Consider the following 15,944-nt stretch of genomic DNA (forward strand, 5'->3'; position numbering starts at 1 on the left):
ACGTATCATCTGCAAATGCCGCCTACAGAGGGCTGCCAATTTATGTCAATAAACTTTATTTTTCAAGTTAAATTTTCCTAATCCGATACAGAAGGCAGGTGGATGCATATCAGTGGCTTACTTAATAGCATAAATCTCACTATAGCCACAATATATGCACCAATCTTAGATGATCCTGCACCTTGACAGATCTTTACCAGGCACTGCTGATCATTCCTGGGTTTGTGATTCTAGGCATTGATTTTAATTTTCTCCAAAATCTGGAGTTAGACTCATCTTTTGCTAGATGTAAATAGAATAAACCATAAATGGCCAGTGCAATGACTGAATGTACTAGGGGGTTAGAGTTTGTAGATCTATGGAGGGAAGAATACTTAGATAGGCAGGAATATTCTTGTCTCTCATCAAGATATAAATCGGCCACTAGGCAAGATTATTTTCTTTCTTCCCGAAATTTGAAATTAACTTGTTACACACATATTCAGAATGATTTTTCAGATCATACCTTAAAGAAGATGGACGTGTCTGGGATTCATGTAGAAAGAATGTGCGATGGATAGTTTTTTAACAAAGTGAACTTAAAAGTTGTAGAGTGGTGCAAAGATATACAAAGTGAAATAATGAGCTATTTTCAAATTAACATGAATATTGCTAGTGTTGAAAATACTTGGGAGGCATTTAAAGCAACTATACGTGGCTAAATAACTTCTAAAGAGATTGCACAGAGGAGATGTTCAAGTCTGTATGGAACACTCTTAGAGTCAGATCTGCATCAGGCATCTGTACAATTTTTATGCAATAAAACTGCATCCAATAAATCAGTACTTAGACAAGTGAGAATGAGTATGCAAGGATATGAAGCACATACCTAATAAAAAATAACAAATACTAGTAATAGGTGTAGTGCCTTATTATGCAAATATTATTTGTAATACCAAGATACTGATACTCCTACTATTAATGCTAACAATAATGAGGATTACAGTTATTATAATAATAATATTGATGGTTATTTTAATGTTGCCTCCCTGGCATCCCCTTTAGGCATTACATGCTGCTGGTCCCCACCGTGCTCCATGGAACGCACACGGAGAAGGTGTGTGTGGTCCTCACGCACCTGAACGAGCCACTCACGCTGAGCGTCACTCTGGAGCACCCAACGCACAACATCACTCTTTCTCATGACTTTGCGGCAGAGATTGACTTAGAGCACTGCTGGGATCTAAAGGTAAGAGTGAGAGAGCGCGACATGTGGGAACCCCTTGTAGTAGACTAGAGTGGAGCACAAAAGTTGTGTTAATCCCTTACAATCCATATGCCTTGACCCCTTGCTTTTGCCATGAATGTGGGGTAAAGGCCCTTCATAAAGAGGTGCTCGCGGCAATGATATAAGTCACATTATATGAGCAGAGGCTACTACAAACAGACACCCACAAAAGAGTAGTATCATTAATTAGTACATTTCTAAAATATAAATCTATATTTATACATACATGCATGCACAGAGAGAGAGACAGAGAGAGAGAGGTAGATAATAGAGCTAGAACTATTTAATTAAAATGTTACAAAACATTGATTCATGTAAATGTGCATTAAATAATTATTTAAAATATATACACATTTAATGTATTGAGTTGCTGTAATATTTTATTTTAATAGTTCGAGGTGTGTAATAAATATTTATGTTATTTTATATTTATATTTTACATTGAAGTGTTTTCTATATTTTTAAGGAACAATAAATGTTAAAAAAAATCACTATACTTTCACAATGGGAGATCCTCTCCATGGTGGCAGAAGTCTCTACATATATGTAAAAAGTTATCAGTAGCAACTTTACATTTGTATATCCTGCTATAGGTGACTCTATCAGGGAGTCAAGATATGTAAATCTACACTTGGAAATGGAGAAAAGCAAAAAAGTCAAGATTTAAACCTATATAGGGTATTATTTATACATGTAAACAAATCTTCCCATGTACATTTACCTTTGTAATCAGGCCTTAAATCTAAACGGGCATTCAGTCTGGGAAACCATAAGCGTCCATTGCAGACTTCAGTTCCCTGAAAAGCTATCACTATCAGAATTTCCCTCTAAGGACACAACTGCCTTATTGTTCCACGCCCCCCGTCTCCACTGAAAGGGTGAATTGTGAGACAAAAGTGATGTAGCCCACCTTCAGCCATCTGATTGGCCAACCCTTTGTGCACTACTGACCATTACTGAACATCCCTAAACACCCTGAACCAGAAGTTCTGTATAGTCCACCATAGTAGGTCTCCCAACAGCACCATTGGACATTAGCTTTGGCTCCACTGACACCATTGGCACCCAAAGTCCTAATGCCAATGTGCAGCAGTTTGGAAGACAAGTTGGAAGTCCAAAAACTCAGAAACACAGCATGTCATCTAAGTAATAGACACTTCATGTGACCCACACCTGAAATGTGCATTGTCAGATGTGTTGGAGTTCTGAAAGACTGTCACATCATTAACCAGCCTCTAGGCAAACTTTGTCCTCAAACATACGCGTGTGATGCGACAGTTTCCAGGGTCACCTCCCACAGTGAGTCTGAGACAATCTGTCTCCGAGGAACACCCACACATGGAAAAGATTCAGGGCATTGTCTTTTTCTACTGTACAACAGGAACAGAAATATTGGCCTAACTTTAACTTTGTGTTCAAGAAAAAGAGTTAAACAAGTGATATTTCTTATTGTCACAGGTCCCTGAGATGGAGACACCACAGATAGCCTACGTCACTCTCCACGGAAAAGGAAAGACCATGGAGTTCCACGGGAGGAGATCTGTCCTGCTCCAGCCCTCAGAGAACCTGGTCTTCGTACAGACAGACAAGCCCATCTACAAGCCAGGGCAGACAGGTGAGAAAAGAGACAAACACATCTGTGGCAGAGAGTCCCAGGCTTGACCTCTGGAAGTCCACAAATAGCATCACAGAGGAGCAGTATCAGTCAGTGAAAGCTTAGTGACATGTAGAGGGTCAAGGTATGTTGTAACATTCTGCCCACTCCTCAGGTGAATGGAGAGAACCTGACATGTGAGTGTGGATTTGGGAGAGAGGGGGTTCTCCATGAGTTTTTGTGCAGAGGAGATCTATGTGCATGCCTGATGCTATTCCTAGGCAGTTAGCAGCCTTTCTACCCTCCATGTTACATAAAGGAAGCAAATGGCGCTGTTGGTCTGCTTAGATCAGGTAGGTGCACTAGTCTTCTCATCATCTCATGAGGATGTCAAAGGTAGTAAACAACCAGCCCATACAGAGAAAAAATCCCCAAAAGTCACCAAATATGATAGACAGGACGCTGGATGTAACCAAGATCCCCAGTGGCCCAACACAGAGGGTTTTTTTGTAATTTGCATGGGATTGTAGGCAATAAAAATGGGTGGAATCCTTGTCTTCTTACAAAACGCAGATAACTCCACTATCGCAAGCGGTTTCCCTGGCAATCTTGTACAATTTGCACTGGGGAGACAATGAACTAAAACGCCAGGGGAGGGAACAGCTGACCTCCTCCAAACATCCATTGGGGAATCTCTGGTGTAGGACACTGATCTCTCTGGCTATCCAAACCCCAGCCATTCTGATGAGGTGCAGGCCCTCTAGAGGGGGATGCATTTCTCAGGAACATGCCAAGAATGCTGGGAATGTGGTGTGTACATACTAACAGTGCGCACATGCTGACTTCACCCTAAATCTGTGTACGTCTGTGACTTTTTTTACGCAACGAGCCACCCAGCTAGTATAACACATGGAACAAAAGTAATGTATATCCTGGAATTAACAAATGTTGTTCTCCCTATTTTCTAAGGAGCAGGGATTTGTTCTAGATATGGATAACTTTGCTGTAACAACGTGCGCTAATGCTCTAATTTCTCTATTTTAGTCCAGTTCCGTATTGTTTCGCTGCATGATGACTTCCATCCAGAGAAAGAGACGGTAGGTCTACAAACCAATGAAAGCAAATAAACAATTCCTGTTACCCTAGTGGTGACATCCTTTCCATTTGCAGAGATGGAGCCTGGATGTATGAGTGTCCAAGTTCAATGATCTCTACAAACTAATAAAGAATGGCATGACTTATATATGTCCTTGAACCTCCACAGCAGTGAACTAAGGCTAGAACAATCAGAACCAGCCCCATAGGCTATGATAGTGATGGAGAAAGCCTTGACCTTACAGTAGACAGACTCTGCCAGGCACTTCTTGTGAATAAAGTGACCCTGTAGCCCTGGAAGCTTTAACAAATATCATTTTATCAGGCGGCCTAAAACAAATTGCGGAAAGCCTACGTAGGTTCTGAGCAGATCTCCAGATCTCAATCCAAAGGTTCCGAGTATACGTAAGAACCTTTATCATCAGCCCCCCAAATATCTGATGAAAAATCCCAACAAGTGTACTGATGGTTGTGGTCTAGCTCTTATCATATAAAGTTCACTTTTCCTAAGTTTAAACTGATCTTCTGCAGTGACTGTTGTTTTTCACTGTCACTATGGGAACTCTAGGAGAACTGTAGGAAAAGTGAAGCATTGTGTGATAGGGCATCTGTCAGAGACTGGAGTCTTCTCAAATTTGTCAGATGTTTGTTTCCCTCCTGATTTTGACATCAGTGACAAAGGAGAGAAGAGGGGACACCAGCATGATGGGGTCTGGGGCATGTGATGAGAGAAACTGGTTGTGCGAGGTCAGTGAGACTTCTTAGAGTAAGTGGACCACAGATGGAGGAGTGAGTGACACTTCTGGAAAGGGCAAGGGCAGTAACCTGATTGATTGGACGAGACCATGCTCCAACACTTTAAACTTTAGTGAAACTCCATTCTAGTGTGAGCGGTCTACTTTGGGGAGAATGCCCGTAAATGCCTGAGTACAGTGAGGTGGAAATGAGTGAAGCAGCATGGAAGGGTACATGGCCCAACTCCACCAAAGTGTATGGTGCATGTGTTGTGTAGATGAGTGAGAACCCATTCATATTTACTACTTCCGCCCAATGTGTGGATTATAACACATTTTTCTTTTCCCTTTTTTTTTGATTTCCAGTTCCCGGTGGTATACATTGAGGTAAGATTTTAATACTTCATTTATTTCATCCAACTGTGTCACTTTATGCAGTTATTTCTCTGAAGACAGCAATGCCTTTGCCCTCAGTGGCTGCCCCCGCCAATAAATACTCAGGAGCATCATATACAATGTGTCCATTCCATAGGAGCCCAAGATCTAGGCCAGGATCACTGTAGCAATCTGAGAAACTCAATGTGAACTAGTGCAAATCCCAGGGGGGCGCAAGCTCCAGGTCAGGACTCATCATGTGTTACATGTTTATGGTCTGTTGCCCCCTAATCTAGCAATTCCCTCCTTTTAGGATCCGCAGAGGAACCGCGTGGGCCAGTGGCGGGACATAGTAACAGAGGGAGGACTCGTCCAACTCTCGTTCCACTTGGCTTCAGAACCTCTACAGGGAACATATAAAGTGGGCGTGCAGAGGAAACGAGGATCTACTGTGGAGCATGCGTTCAGTGTGGAAGAATATGGTAAGAAAACTTTGCTATAAGTGTTTGTGCAACAACTGTAAGCAAACAGTGAAGTTTATCAAGCAGAACAGGATTAAGAAAAGAGGTGGTGAGCAAGAACTAGAAGAAGACACTGTGGAATGTAGAGGTGGAGTATGGAAAGGGAACACCAGGGTCTAGCTGGATGGAAAAAGTGCAGAAAGACACCACTAAGTTACATAGATATAGTGAGAGTGCAGAAGAAAAATATTTAAGGTACACAGGAATAATTGGAGTGCATAAAGAGAACAATATGGTTCATAGGAATAGGAGTGTGAAAAGCGAATATAAAGTTATACAGGAATGGGAGGTGTGCAGAATGAGAACACCAAGGTGCATAGGAATGGGATGAGTGCAGAACCAGAACTCCAAGGAACATAGGAATAAGAGGAGGAGTGCGGAAAGAAAACCTAAGCTGTGTAGAACTAGGAGACGAGCAGAAACAGAACAATACGGTACATAGGAATAGGAGGAGCGCAGAAAGATACAAATATGATATATAGAAATAAGAGGAGTGCAGAAAGAGAACACTACAGTACATATGAATGGCAGGAGTGAAGAAACAGAACACTTGGGGACATAGAACAATGAAAAGTGCAGAAAGATACCATTAAGGTGTGTAGAAGTAAGTGGAGTGCAAAAGCAGAGCACTAAGGTGTATAGAAATAAGAGTAGTGCAGAGAGAGAACACAATGGTCCAATGGAATAGGAGAAGTGCAGAAAGAGAGCACTAAGGTGTATAGAAATAGGAGAAATGCAGAAAAAGAACACTGTGGTACAATGGAATTGGAGGAGTGTAGAAAGACAATACTAAAGTACATGGAAACAGTCAGTGGAGTGTAGAAAGAGATCACTAAGGTACATAGGCGTAGGAATGGAAGGAGTGCAAAAAGCAAACACTACCGTACATAGGAATGAGAGGAGTGCAGAAAGAGAACACCAAGGTACATGGAAACAATCAGAGGAGTGTAGAAAGATAAAACTAAGGTACATGGAAACTTAAAGAGTGCAGAAAGAGAACACTGAGATTTATAGAAATAACCAACATGAAGAACAAGTACATTAATATCGAAGGAATGGGGGAGTGGAGAAAGAGAAATCTATGGTAGATAGGAATATGAGGAGTGTAGAAAGAGACCACTAAGGTACATAGAAACCTGAGGAAAACACAAGGAGAACAGTAAGATGTAGAGAAATGGGAGGAGTGTGGCTATAAAACACTAAGGTATGTAGGAATAGGAGAAGTTCTGAAAGAGAACACTAAGGTATATAGGAAAGGGAGGAGTGCAGAATTAAAACACCACGGTACATAGGAATAGGATGAGCGCAGAAAGAGAACTCTACGGCACATGGGAAAAGGAGGATTGCAGAAAGCAAACAGTATGGTAAATAGAAATTGGAAGAGTACAGAAAGAGAACAGTATGGCACATATGAATAGGATGAGTGCAGAAATTCTTACTCCCACTATGGGGCATAGGAATAGGAGGAGTGCAGGAAGATACAAATATGATATATAGAAATAAGAGGAGTGCAGAAAGAGAACACTACAGTACATATGAATGGAAGGAGTACAGAACAGAACACTAGGGGACATAGGAAAATGAGGAGTGCAGAAAGCTAACACTAAGGTGTGTAGAAGTAAGAATTGTGCAGAAAGAGAACACAACGGTCCAATGGAATAGGAGAAGTGCAGAAAGAGAGCACTAAGGTGTATAGAAATAGGAGAAATGCAGAAAAATAACACTGTGGTACAATGGAATTAGAGGAGTGTAGAAAGACAATCTTAAAGTACATGGAAACAGTCGGCAGAGTGTAGAAAGAGATCACTACAGTACATAGAAACCTGAGGAGCACAGAAGGAGAAGAGTAAGATGTAGAGAAATAGGAGTAGTATGGCTATAAAACACTAAGGTATGCAGGAATAGGAGAAGCTCAGAAAGAGAACACTAAGGTATATAGAAAAGTAAGGAGTGCAGAATTAAAACACTACGGTACATAGGAATAGGATGAGCGCAGAAAGAGAACTATAAGGCACATGGGAAAAGGAGGAGTGCAGAAAGGGAACACTGTGGTACATAGGATTGTAGAAAGCAAACAGTATGGTATATGGAAATTGGAAGAGTCCAGTAAGAGAACAGTATGGTATATATGAATAGGATGAGTGCAGAAAGAGTACACTGTGGGACATAGGAATAGGAGGAGTGCAGAGAGAGAACACTAAAGTGTTTATAAATAAGAGGAGGGCAGAGAGAGAACACTACTGTACAAGAGAATAGGAGATGTTCCACAAAATAACACTGAGGTATATAGAAATAGAGGAGTGTAGAAAGAGGGTACCATGGAATTGAAGAAGTGCAGAAAGAGAACATTAAGGTGTATAGAAATAGGAGGAGTGCGGCAGGATAACGCTATGGTACAATGGGATAGGAAGACTGAAGAAAGACTAGATTATATAGGAGCAGGATAATGCCCATAGGAATGGAAGCGAATGAAGGAATTAGAGAAGTGAAGAGGAGCATACTACTCCGTATTGTATTTAGTATGAGGAACACGGCAAGAGCACTGGAGTACGCAGAGACGGCAACTTAGTTTGAGTGCACTGAGGAGAACGGGGCAGTGCTGGGCTCATTCATTGATGCACATGACTTCCTTTTAGAAGCCTCACCAGCTGCACTGACACCTACATCTCTTTAACATTTCAGTTTTACCCAAGTTCGAAGTCAATGTCGAGATGCCCAAGTCCATCACCATTATGGATGAGCATTTGGAAGTGAATGTCTGCGCCAAGTGAGTGCTTTACAGTTTTTTTACATATGTAAATGGCCATGAAGTGCTGCTCGAGCCTCCTCGACCAGTGAGCTCCTTATCCACAGACTGAATACAAATACAGTGTAGACTGAGAACAGTGAGATTGTCTCTGCTTAGTGACTGAAATGCACAGGTGATGAGGGTGCTCTCTTCAGATGGATCACCTGTAGGATCTTAGGGAGACCTTGGCTTTTCACGGCCATGCCGTACACCAATTGTCCCTGGAGAGATCACCAATAGAGGTAAGAAAGCAGTTTTATTTCCACACTGTAAAAAGTTGGGTTACTGGACGAGCGGGTGAAACCCTCCTCAAGCAGCAACAAAACCTATTGTCAGGGGGAAACACAAGCAAACCCTAAATTAACTTGTGCCCAATTCTCTGGTAGATTGGCACAAAAGCAGTCAGGCTTGACTTAGAGGCAATGTGTTAAGTAGTTATGCAGCATACCATACAAACACAAGATAAATCCCACACCAATTTACAAAAATAGGGTACATTTTATTTGATCATTTGACACTAAAACTTCATAAGAACCAAAGATAGGAAATTCTACAGATTTATGGTAAGTATAGTGCCTAAAACCACTAAGCATCACTTGCGGTTATCTGGTCATGCAAGTTTAGGCTTACTGCGATGGAGCGTGGGCCAGATAAAGGGACAAGGTAAGTCCCACTGAAAAAGTTACCTTTTCAAGTCCCGTGCAAAGAGTTCACTTCACAGGGCAGAGGGCCCCACTGAGCAGAGAAAGCGTCGATGTAGCACAAAGAGCAGGCATGACATTGTGGGGTGGTTGTCGCTGCAGTGAGACCATCCTGTTGAGTGTCGCTGGAGATTCACATTTACAATCACCACAGGCTGTCAATGCTGTAGCATGAAGTTCAGGTCTCACATTGCCAGTCGTCGCTGGAAGTCACTGTAGAGAGCTGAGGGTGGCAAGATCTTGGCACAAGCAGTTGCGGTCGCAAACAGCTCAAAACCTCAGGATTCCTCCTTTTCTTCCAGGAGGAGTTCATCTGATGCCACAACAAGAGTCCAAGACCTTAGGGGCACCTCTTTGGGATCAGGAACTCACCCCAGCAGAGGCCAGCAGGGCTCAAGCAGATTCAGTTGTTGGGCCAGGTAGCAGGTCAACTGGGCAGATGCAGAGAGGTCCCTGGAGCTTGTTTTGTCGCTGTTGCTCTAACAGGAGGTCAGTCAGATCACCCTTGCAGTCAGAAGCTCAAGACCTGGCTGTTCGAGCAGTAACGGCACCTCCCCCTCCTAGCGCCTTGAGACCCTACGGGTGAGTAGTGCGCTCTACAAATGACCTGATTGATTGATTGATTGAATTGCACTCAGGATGGAAGGTGCAGGTCCATCTTCTCATAATTCAGGGCAGGCCAGAAGAAGCAGGTCAGCAGGGTGTCCTTCTTCGGTAGTACCCACAGGTCCAGGAATGTACTAGAGAGTGGGTCTGAGGGTTCACTATTTATACCTCATGCCCACTTTGACAAGGAGAAGCTTCGAGAGTCCTTCCCCGACAGAGCTGTCTAGAATTTTCTGCCCTGGGCCCAGCTTGTCTGGGGGCACAAAAGACTAGTGTGAAACCCTTTGTGAGACAGAGTCTTTGTAATGCGCAACTGTGGTAGGTGGCAGGTCTGCCCCCTATCATTTCAGAGATGGCCCATCGTGCCAGCACCTATTCCCACTTTGTATCACTTACTATTGGACGCTTGGTGACATCAAGACACTGCGGATCGCGGCTTTTCTCTCTACTCAGCACCACACAGTACGTGGTCCCGTATAGACCACCGGTACCTTACCCTGACCGTCCGTCTGCTCCATACACATTTAGTGGATTATTTACCCCGAACACTATCAGATCACTCGGCGGTGTTGCTATCCTTGACAATTCCCTACCTCACACAGCCCCACTGGCGGCTGGCGCCCTTCTTGATGCCATATTTAAAAGCGGAATCAATGATGCCATCATAGAATACTTCCAACTCAATGCTGACTCGGTACCTCGATACTCCACTTTATGGAAGGCATTTAAAGTTTATATCCGCAGCATCTGCATAACTAAGCAGTCAGGAGTTTTGCGCACCTTCATCGTGATCTGGCCGCGACTGAAAGAGAACTGAAAGATCTTGATACATGCGCCCTACAGGGCGACCCCCGTTCTTTTCTGCATTAATGGGCGAAGCTCCTTGAGGAGGTTCCGACTTGCAGAGTAATGATATGTGGAATCACAACGCGGTCATTGTAACAACCGTGTTGTGATTCCCTGCGGGTAAAAAGGCTGCGGGATTTCAACACATATTCACTAAGCACAGATTGATGCCAAATCTTGCACTCATTGAAGTTTCAGCCACTGCGCTGCTCCTGACCGAGAGGACATCAAACATGACAACATGCGTGCCTTCACTGCTGACATTACTAATTTCATCAATGCTAATGTCACAGAGGAAGTGAAACATCATTCATAACAACCACGCATGCTCCATTCAAATCTCATGCACGCAAGGTGTGTATCTCACCGCCTGTCCTGGCTACCACATCAGACCTACCCAGTGATTGTCGTCACTTCCTTAGCCATTCCTATACTTGTTTGCAAGACTCTTATATTCTCCGCATCTAACACAGGGGAGCTCAGACCCAATGACTATATGTATCACTAGCCAGGTATAGGGTTTTACATGTCACACCCAAAGTTACTGAGTGGCCACAAGGCAGCACGGTTCCTCTTTACGGAATATTTTAAAACATGGCTACTCCACATTCCAATTTCCTGAAAGACCACTTCACTCTGTTACCCACCAAATGAAAATTTCTCCCCTTTTCCCAGTTATCTGCAGCCCTCACTGCCCCTCAAAAGTAGTTTGTGTAATATCTTTTAAGGGGTTATAAGGGGGAACAAGTCAGTGTTTGAATTCTTAGCAGTGTGTGTAACTGAGCAAGGAGTGGGTGATTGGGTGAGTGAGTAGGCTGGAAGCTAAGAGGATGAGTGGTTAAATCTGTGTATGAGTGCCTGGAAGAGTGGAGTGGGGGCAAGTGGGTATAGCATTATATCGATAATAAAAATAAAACAAGCATTTCCAAAGACAGAAAATCTTCCTTTATTATGTTAGTGCCTGCAAACACAAGCACACACACACGTGTTTTTTTAATATTTTTTTTTTATTGAAGTCCAAAAATTGCAATACATTAAATACATTAAAACCAATACATCCATAAAAAGAGATTACCTTTAGGCATAATATTAAATTTTCTAGAGATAATAGATAATACATAAAGCACTAAGAAATCAGGGACAAATACAAACATGTCTGTGATTGGACGTTTTAGCCCATCAACATCCAATGAGTCTGGCAATGCTTGTCTGGAAAAATCTTTGTGCAAAAGAGGGGACCCTAGGATAGAAGCAGTCAATCCATCTGATGTAGGTGTTTGTTATGGATGCGACATCTGCCAAGGCTAAAGCTTTATGGAGCCAGACCTAAAAAGGAGGGGGTTGTTACTTGCTGTTTATTTCCAGCTGTGCCTTTGTATCTTTAATCATATTTTGTTTGCACTGCTCTTTCTGGTAGGTATACCTATGGGAAGCCAGTGCATGGTAACCTGACAGTCAGTGTCTGCCGAAAGTACCGCCAAAGCTACAGCAACTGCTACGGCAAAGAGTCAGAAGCTGTGTGTGAGGAGTACTCGCGAGAGGTGAGTTGGACTGCGAAAGGAAGGGTGCCCCAATAACTTATGCTACTTTTGAAAAGATCTATCCTTAAAGTTTGGATGTAATTCTATTTTTGGATGTCTAAATTCTTCCATCCTTATAACACTAGGAGTAACTAATGTCCATCACAACACAACAGAAGTCAAAGTTTAGACGAGGAGCCAGGTGCAATGGCCGCCCTTTTATTGAGTCTGTGAACACAGTAATGGGGGAGCAGGAGGGGAGGGTGACCAATGGACATTATTGCAATGCCAGACTGGCACAAAGAGTTCAGAGAGTGACTCAGGAAATGTGTTCAAATGATCCAACATGACTATGAAATACAAAGCAAGGAGTAGGGTTGAACTAGGTAGAGAGAGGGAACTTAAAACAAAAGAAAGGGCACAACATAAAGGCAAGTACCCAAATAGAATAAAGAAAACAATTTAAAAACATATAGTAAATGCAAAAGTGTGACACACCTTAGAATAAGGTACCACATTTCTATTTGTGATGCTGTGATTTCAATATTGTGTGTTCAAGGCAAGACTCATTTGACGTGAGGCTACACACTCTTTCTGTAGTGAACATCAAATAAAGGGTGGGACCATTGCAAATGATATCCATCCTTTCAATGGCTACCGCATGCATGTTGTGTCCTTGAGCTAAGCTAATGCTGTGTGGCAGTAGTTTCTCCCATGTTTGAGCAAAGCTTGTCTCGCAAGAGTGCACGCTGTTTGGTTCTGCGAAACCATGAAAGACCCCCAAGTTGTGGCTGAAAAAAAAACATGACTTGAAACATGCCGGGAGGTGCCCAGCGCAACATCACAACCATTTTCTTTCAGGGTAAAAAACGTTGGTGGAGCCCAGTGGCGGCTGGCAACTACTGCAAGTGTGGGGAGAATTACATTAAATAAATAAAAAGTTACTTACCATGCAGCAGCTGTGGTTCTCGCTCAGGTCCTCTTCTTCTCTGTGATGTCAGGGCCCCTGTCAAGTCCCTTAACCAATCCTGGTGCTTGTCTCATGCTGTTAACCAGCATGAGAGAAACGCCAGGATTGGAGGGAGCGACCTTTGTCGGTGCCCTTGAGGGCACTGGAGGTCTGCACTTGCTGCCAACCTAGTTTTCTTAAGACAGCTGGGTTGAGAGGTTTAAAGTGCTCATGTCTATCTGGCTGTCGCAAGACAGCCGGCCAAAGGGACATGTACACTTCAAACAGTGCAAAGCCAGCCATGACTCCTCCCTGTTGCCACTCAGCAAGCTCCACCCTGTCCTGACACTCGTTTCGGGATGGGGTGATGACATATAAAATAGTACTGAATTAACTTCATAACTATTTTATTTTTCGTCTCTTGTGGCATTTTAGTGGGGCGACGCTCCTCCGCCATAATGGAGGAGCCACCACTAGTCGAGCCCCTCAACTGCAACACTGAACAACAGTGCAAATGTCAACAGAAGGGTGGGTGTGAAATACAACAAATACTAATAAAGGTATAGGAAGATAATGAAAAATAAAGACATCAAGCGCCCATTTAGCGAAGTTGTATAATGCTAGCAGCTAGCCTCAATCAAAAGACTTACCTTCTGACTTTGTCGATTTTATGGAAGTGAATCCTGCCAGCCGGGCAAAGTGCTAAGCCTTAGCAGAGATGATTTCCAGGATGCTGTGTATTCTGGTTCTGAGATTCTGCTGAAGGTCTGAGCATTGATGCAAAAATGACTAAATGGAGCAGACCTGGAAATCTTCCCCACTAACATTGCATCTTTGCCAAGGTACCAGTGCACTTTGTCCCTGTCTTTCAGAGATGCAAATGCTTTGGAAGGTCAATGTTAGACCTGTCAGCCTTAGGGTGGTTTTCCCCCAAACTTTGGATTTCATCTTCCCATTTTTGCTGATCTTGTTTTGTTGGCCTTGGGACTCTGTGCAGTTTACTACCGGTGACCAGTGCTAAAGTGCTTGTGTTCCCTCATTTAAACATTGTAACATTGGCTTACACCCAGTTGTCATATTTAATTTATTTGCAAGGCCCTAGTAAAGTGGTATCATCTGTACACAGGGCATGTACATTGAATGATACTAAGTAGGCCAGCAGCACTCCTTGTACCACCCACTTAAGTAGCCCTTTAAAAAAATGTCTCAAGCCTGCCATTGCAGCCTGTGTGTGCACTTTAAACTGGCATTTTGGCCCAAAAGAAACCTCTTGCCAGGCCAAAACCTTTCTTTTTAATTTATATGTCAACCTAAGGGTAGGCCCTAATCAGCCCATAGGACAGGGTGCCTTGTATTTAAAATGGTGGTCATGTACTTTTAGGTTTTACTTCTCTTGGTAGTGAAACACTTTCAATTAAGTAGCCTGGTAGACATTTTTCAGGCCTGCTATTGTGGCATGTGTGCAGTTTTAACCTGCCATTTCAACCTGGCAAACTAAATATTATCTCGAAGACTAAACCTTCCTCTTTAATACATTTAAATCACCCCTAGGGAGTGCCCTACACAGCCCAGAGAGCAGGATGCAGTGTTATTAAAAAGAGGGACATGAACTTTTAAGTTTTACATGTCTTGGTAGTGAAAAACTCTAAGGCAAGGCCTAGCCCTCCCATAGGATACCATTGGGTTAAGTTATTACATTTAATCAGTGAGTAACTTTCTATCAGAAGCAGGTAGGAATCAGTGGTGGCTGCTCCCAGGCAGTAGTACAGGGGCGAGGAGGGTGGGGGGGTTAAAAAAAAGAAAAGATCTCTTACCTGCTGGCCGTCTGCCGCCTCTCCTCCATCCTCTCTTTCTGTGAACCGGAAGCACACAGGCTCTGAGACTCCACTAGCCAACCACAACGCTTCTGTCATCAGATTGACAGCATTGCCGGGATTGGTCTGAGCACCGTGGTTCGGTGCTCAGACAGGGCGTTGGAGCCTGTGCATGTACTCCACCTAGGCGGTGCAAAACAGCTGGGTAGAGAACATGCTAATTGCGCATGACTGGTTGGCCGACCCAAGATGTCCGGCCAACCCCCATGCACACTTAAGTGCACTCACCACTCCTCCCCCTGCTGGCTGTGATGACAGGGAAACCCCTTCCCACCCAAAAACTGGCTTCAGCAGGGAAAAATAAAATGATAACAATGGACTAATATCATTATATGTTTCCTTTTTTGCACTGCTGAAAAGCAGTGAGACGACGCTCGTCCACCTTAGCGGAGGAGCCGCCCCTGTAGGAATGTTGTGTTTGCTGTATAAGGAAATTTAATTTAAAACCCCCTATAATGGTAAAGTCGGATTTTTATTCACAATTCTGAACATGCGACTTTAATAAAGTTGGAATTTTTTTTCCGAACCATTTGGTGCCTGCATGCTGTATCCTGGGTCACATGAATAGGTTTAGCTGGCAGTTTGTCTTTGTGTATTACTCCCAGACAGTGAGACAAGGGGGGAATAAGTGTTTGCAGAATGGATTATGAGCTGCATTTCGAATTCTTATGTTAGGGGTGATGGCACCCTTGCTATGTTACTGTTATGTGTATTTAAGTTTGCTATGTTTTAATGTGCTAGTGCATGCTTATAAGAAGGGCCCATATGTGTGCATGCACTAATCACAAGACAAACCTAAATGATTTGTAAATAATTATGAACTATTTTTAGATACTTTGTTTAATATTAAAATACATTTCTTTATAATTGTAATTATTTTCAATAAAGTAATTTAACTTGACGTCATTTCCTGTGGGGAGGTGTTTACGACCCTACCTCCAGCATTGTTGCAGAATCTGTGGTTGTACATCTGTGGTGCTGGGTTACTACTGTCTCTTTTATTGGCAACAGCCACTTACTATCTGGAGTGGAGATGTGAAATTCTACACTCTCAAGTAACTTTACACTCTGATT

The 15,944-nt window shown here is 43.0% G+C and overlaps 1 protein-coding gene across 1 annotated transcript in view; it reads left to right on the forward strand.

Annotated features, from left to right (window-relative positions):
* LOC144767996 (alpha-2-macroglobulin-like) overlaps window positions 1-15,944 on the forward strand; it is a 111,271-nt gene that overhangs the window by 15,774 nt on the left and 79,553 nt on the right. Inside the window, exons 2-8 of the mRNA XM_078651387.1 lie at window positions 1,045-1,228; window positions 2,726-2,882; window positions 3,906-3,958; window positions 5,057-5,077; window positions 5,379-5,547; window positions 8,269-8,353; window positions 11,945-12,068. Of these exons, the coding sequence (XP_078507513.1) occupies window positions 1,045-1,228; window positions 2,726-2,882; window positions 3,906-3,958; window positions 5,057-5,077; window positions 5,379-5,547; window positions 8,269-8,353; window positions 11,945-12,068 (793 nt within the window). The remainder of the gene's footprint in view (window positions 1-1,044; window positions 1,229-2,725; window positions 2,883-3,905; window positions 3,959-5,056; window positions 5,078-5,378; window positions 5,548-8,268; window positions 8,354-11,944; window positions 12,069-15,944) is intronic.

This window comes from Lissotriton helveticus, chromosome 7 (assembly GCF_964261635.1).
Source record: "Lissotriton helveticus chromosome 7, aLisHel1.1, whole genome shotgun sequence".
Classification (NCBI taxonomy): domain Eukaryota; kingdom Metazoa; phylum Chordata; class Amphibia; order Caudata; family Salamandridae; genus Lissotriton; species Lissotriton helveticus.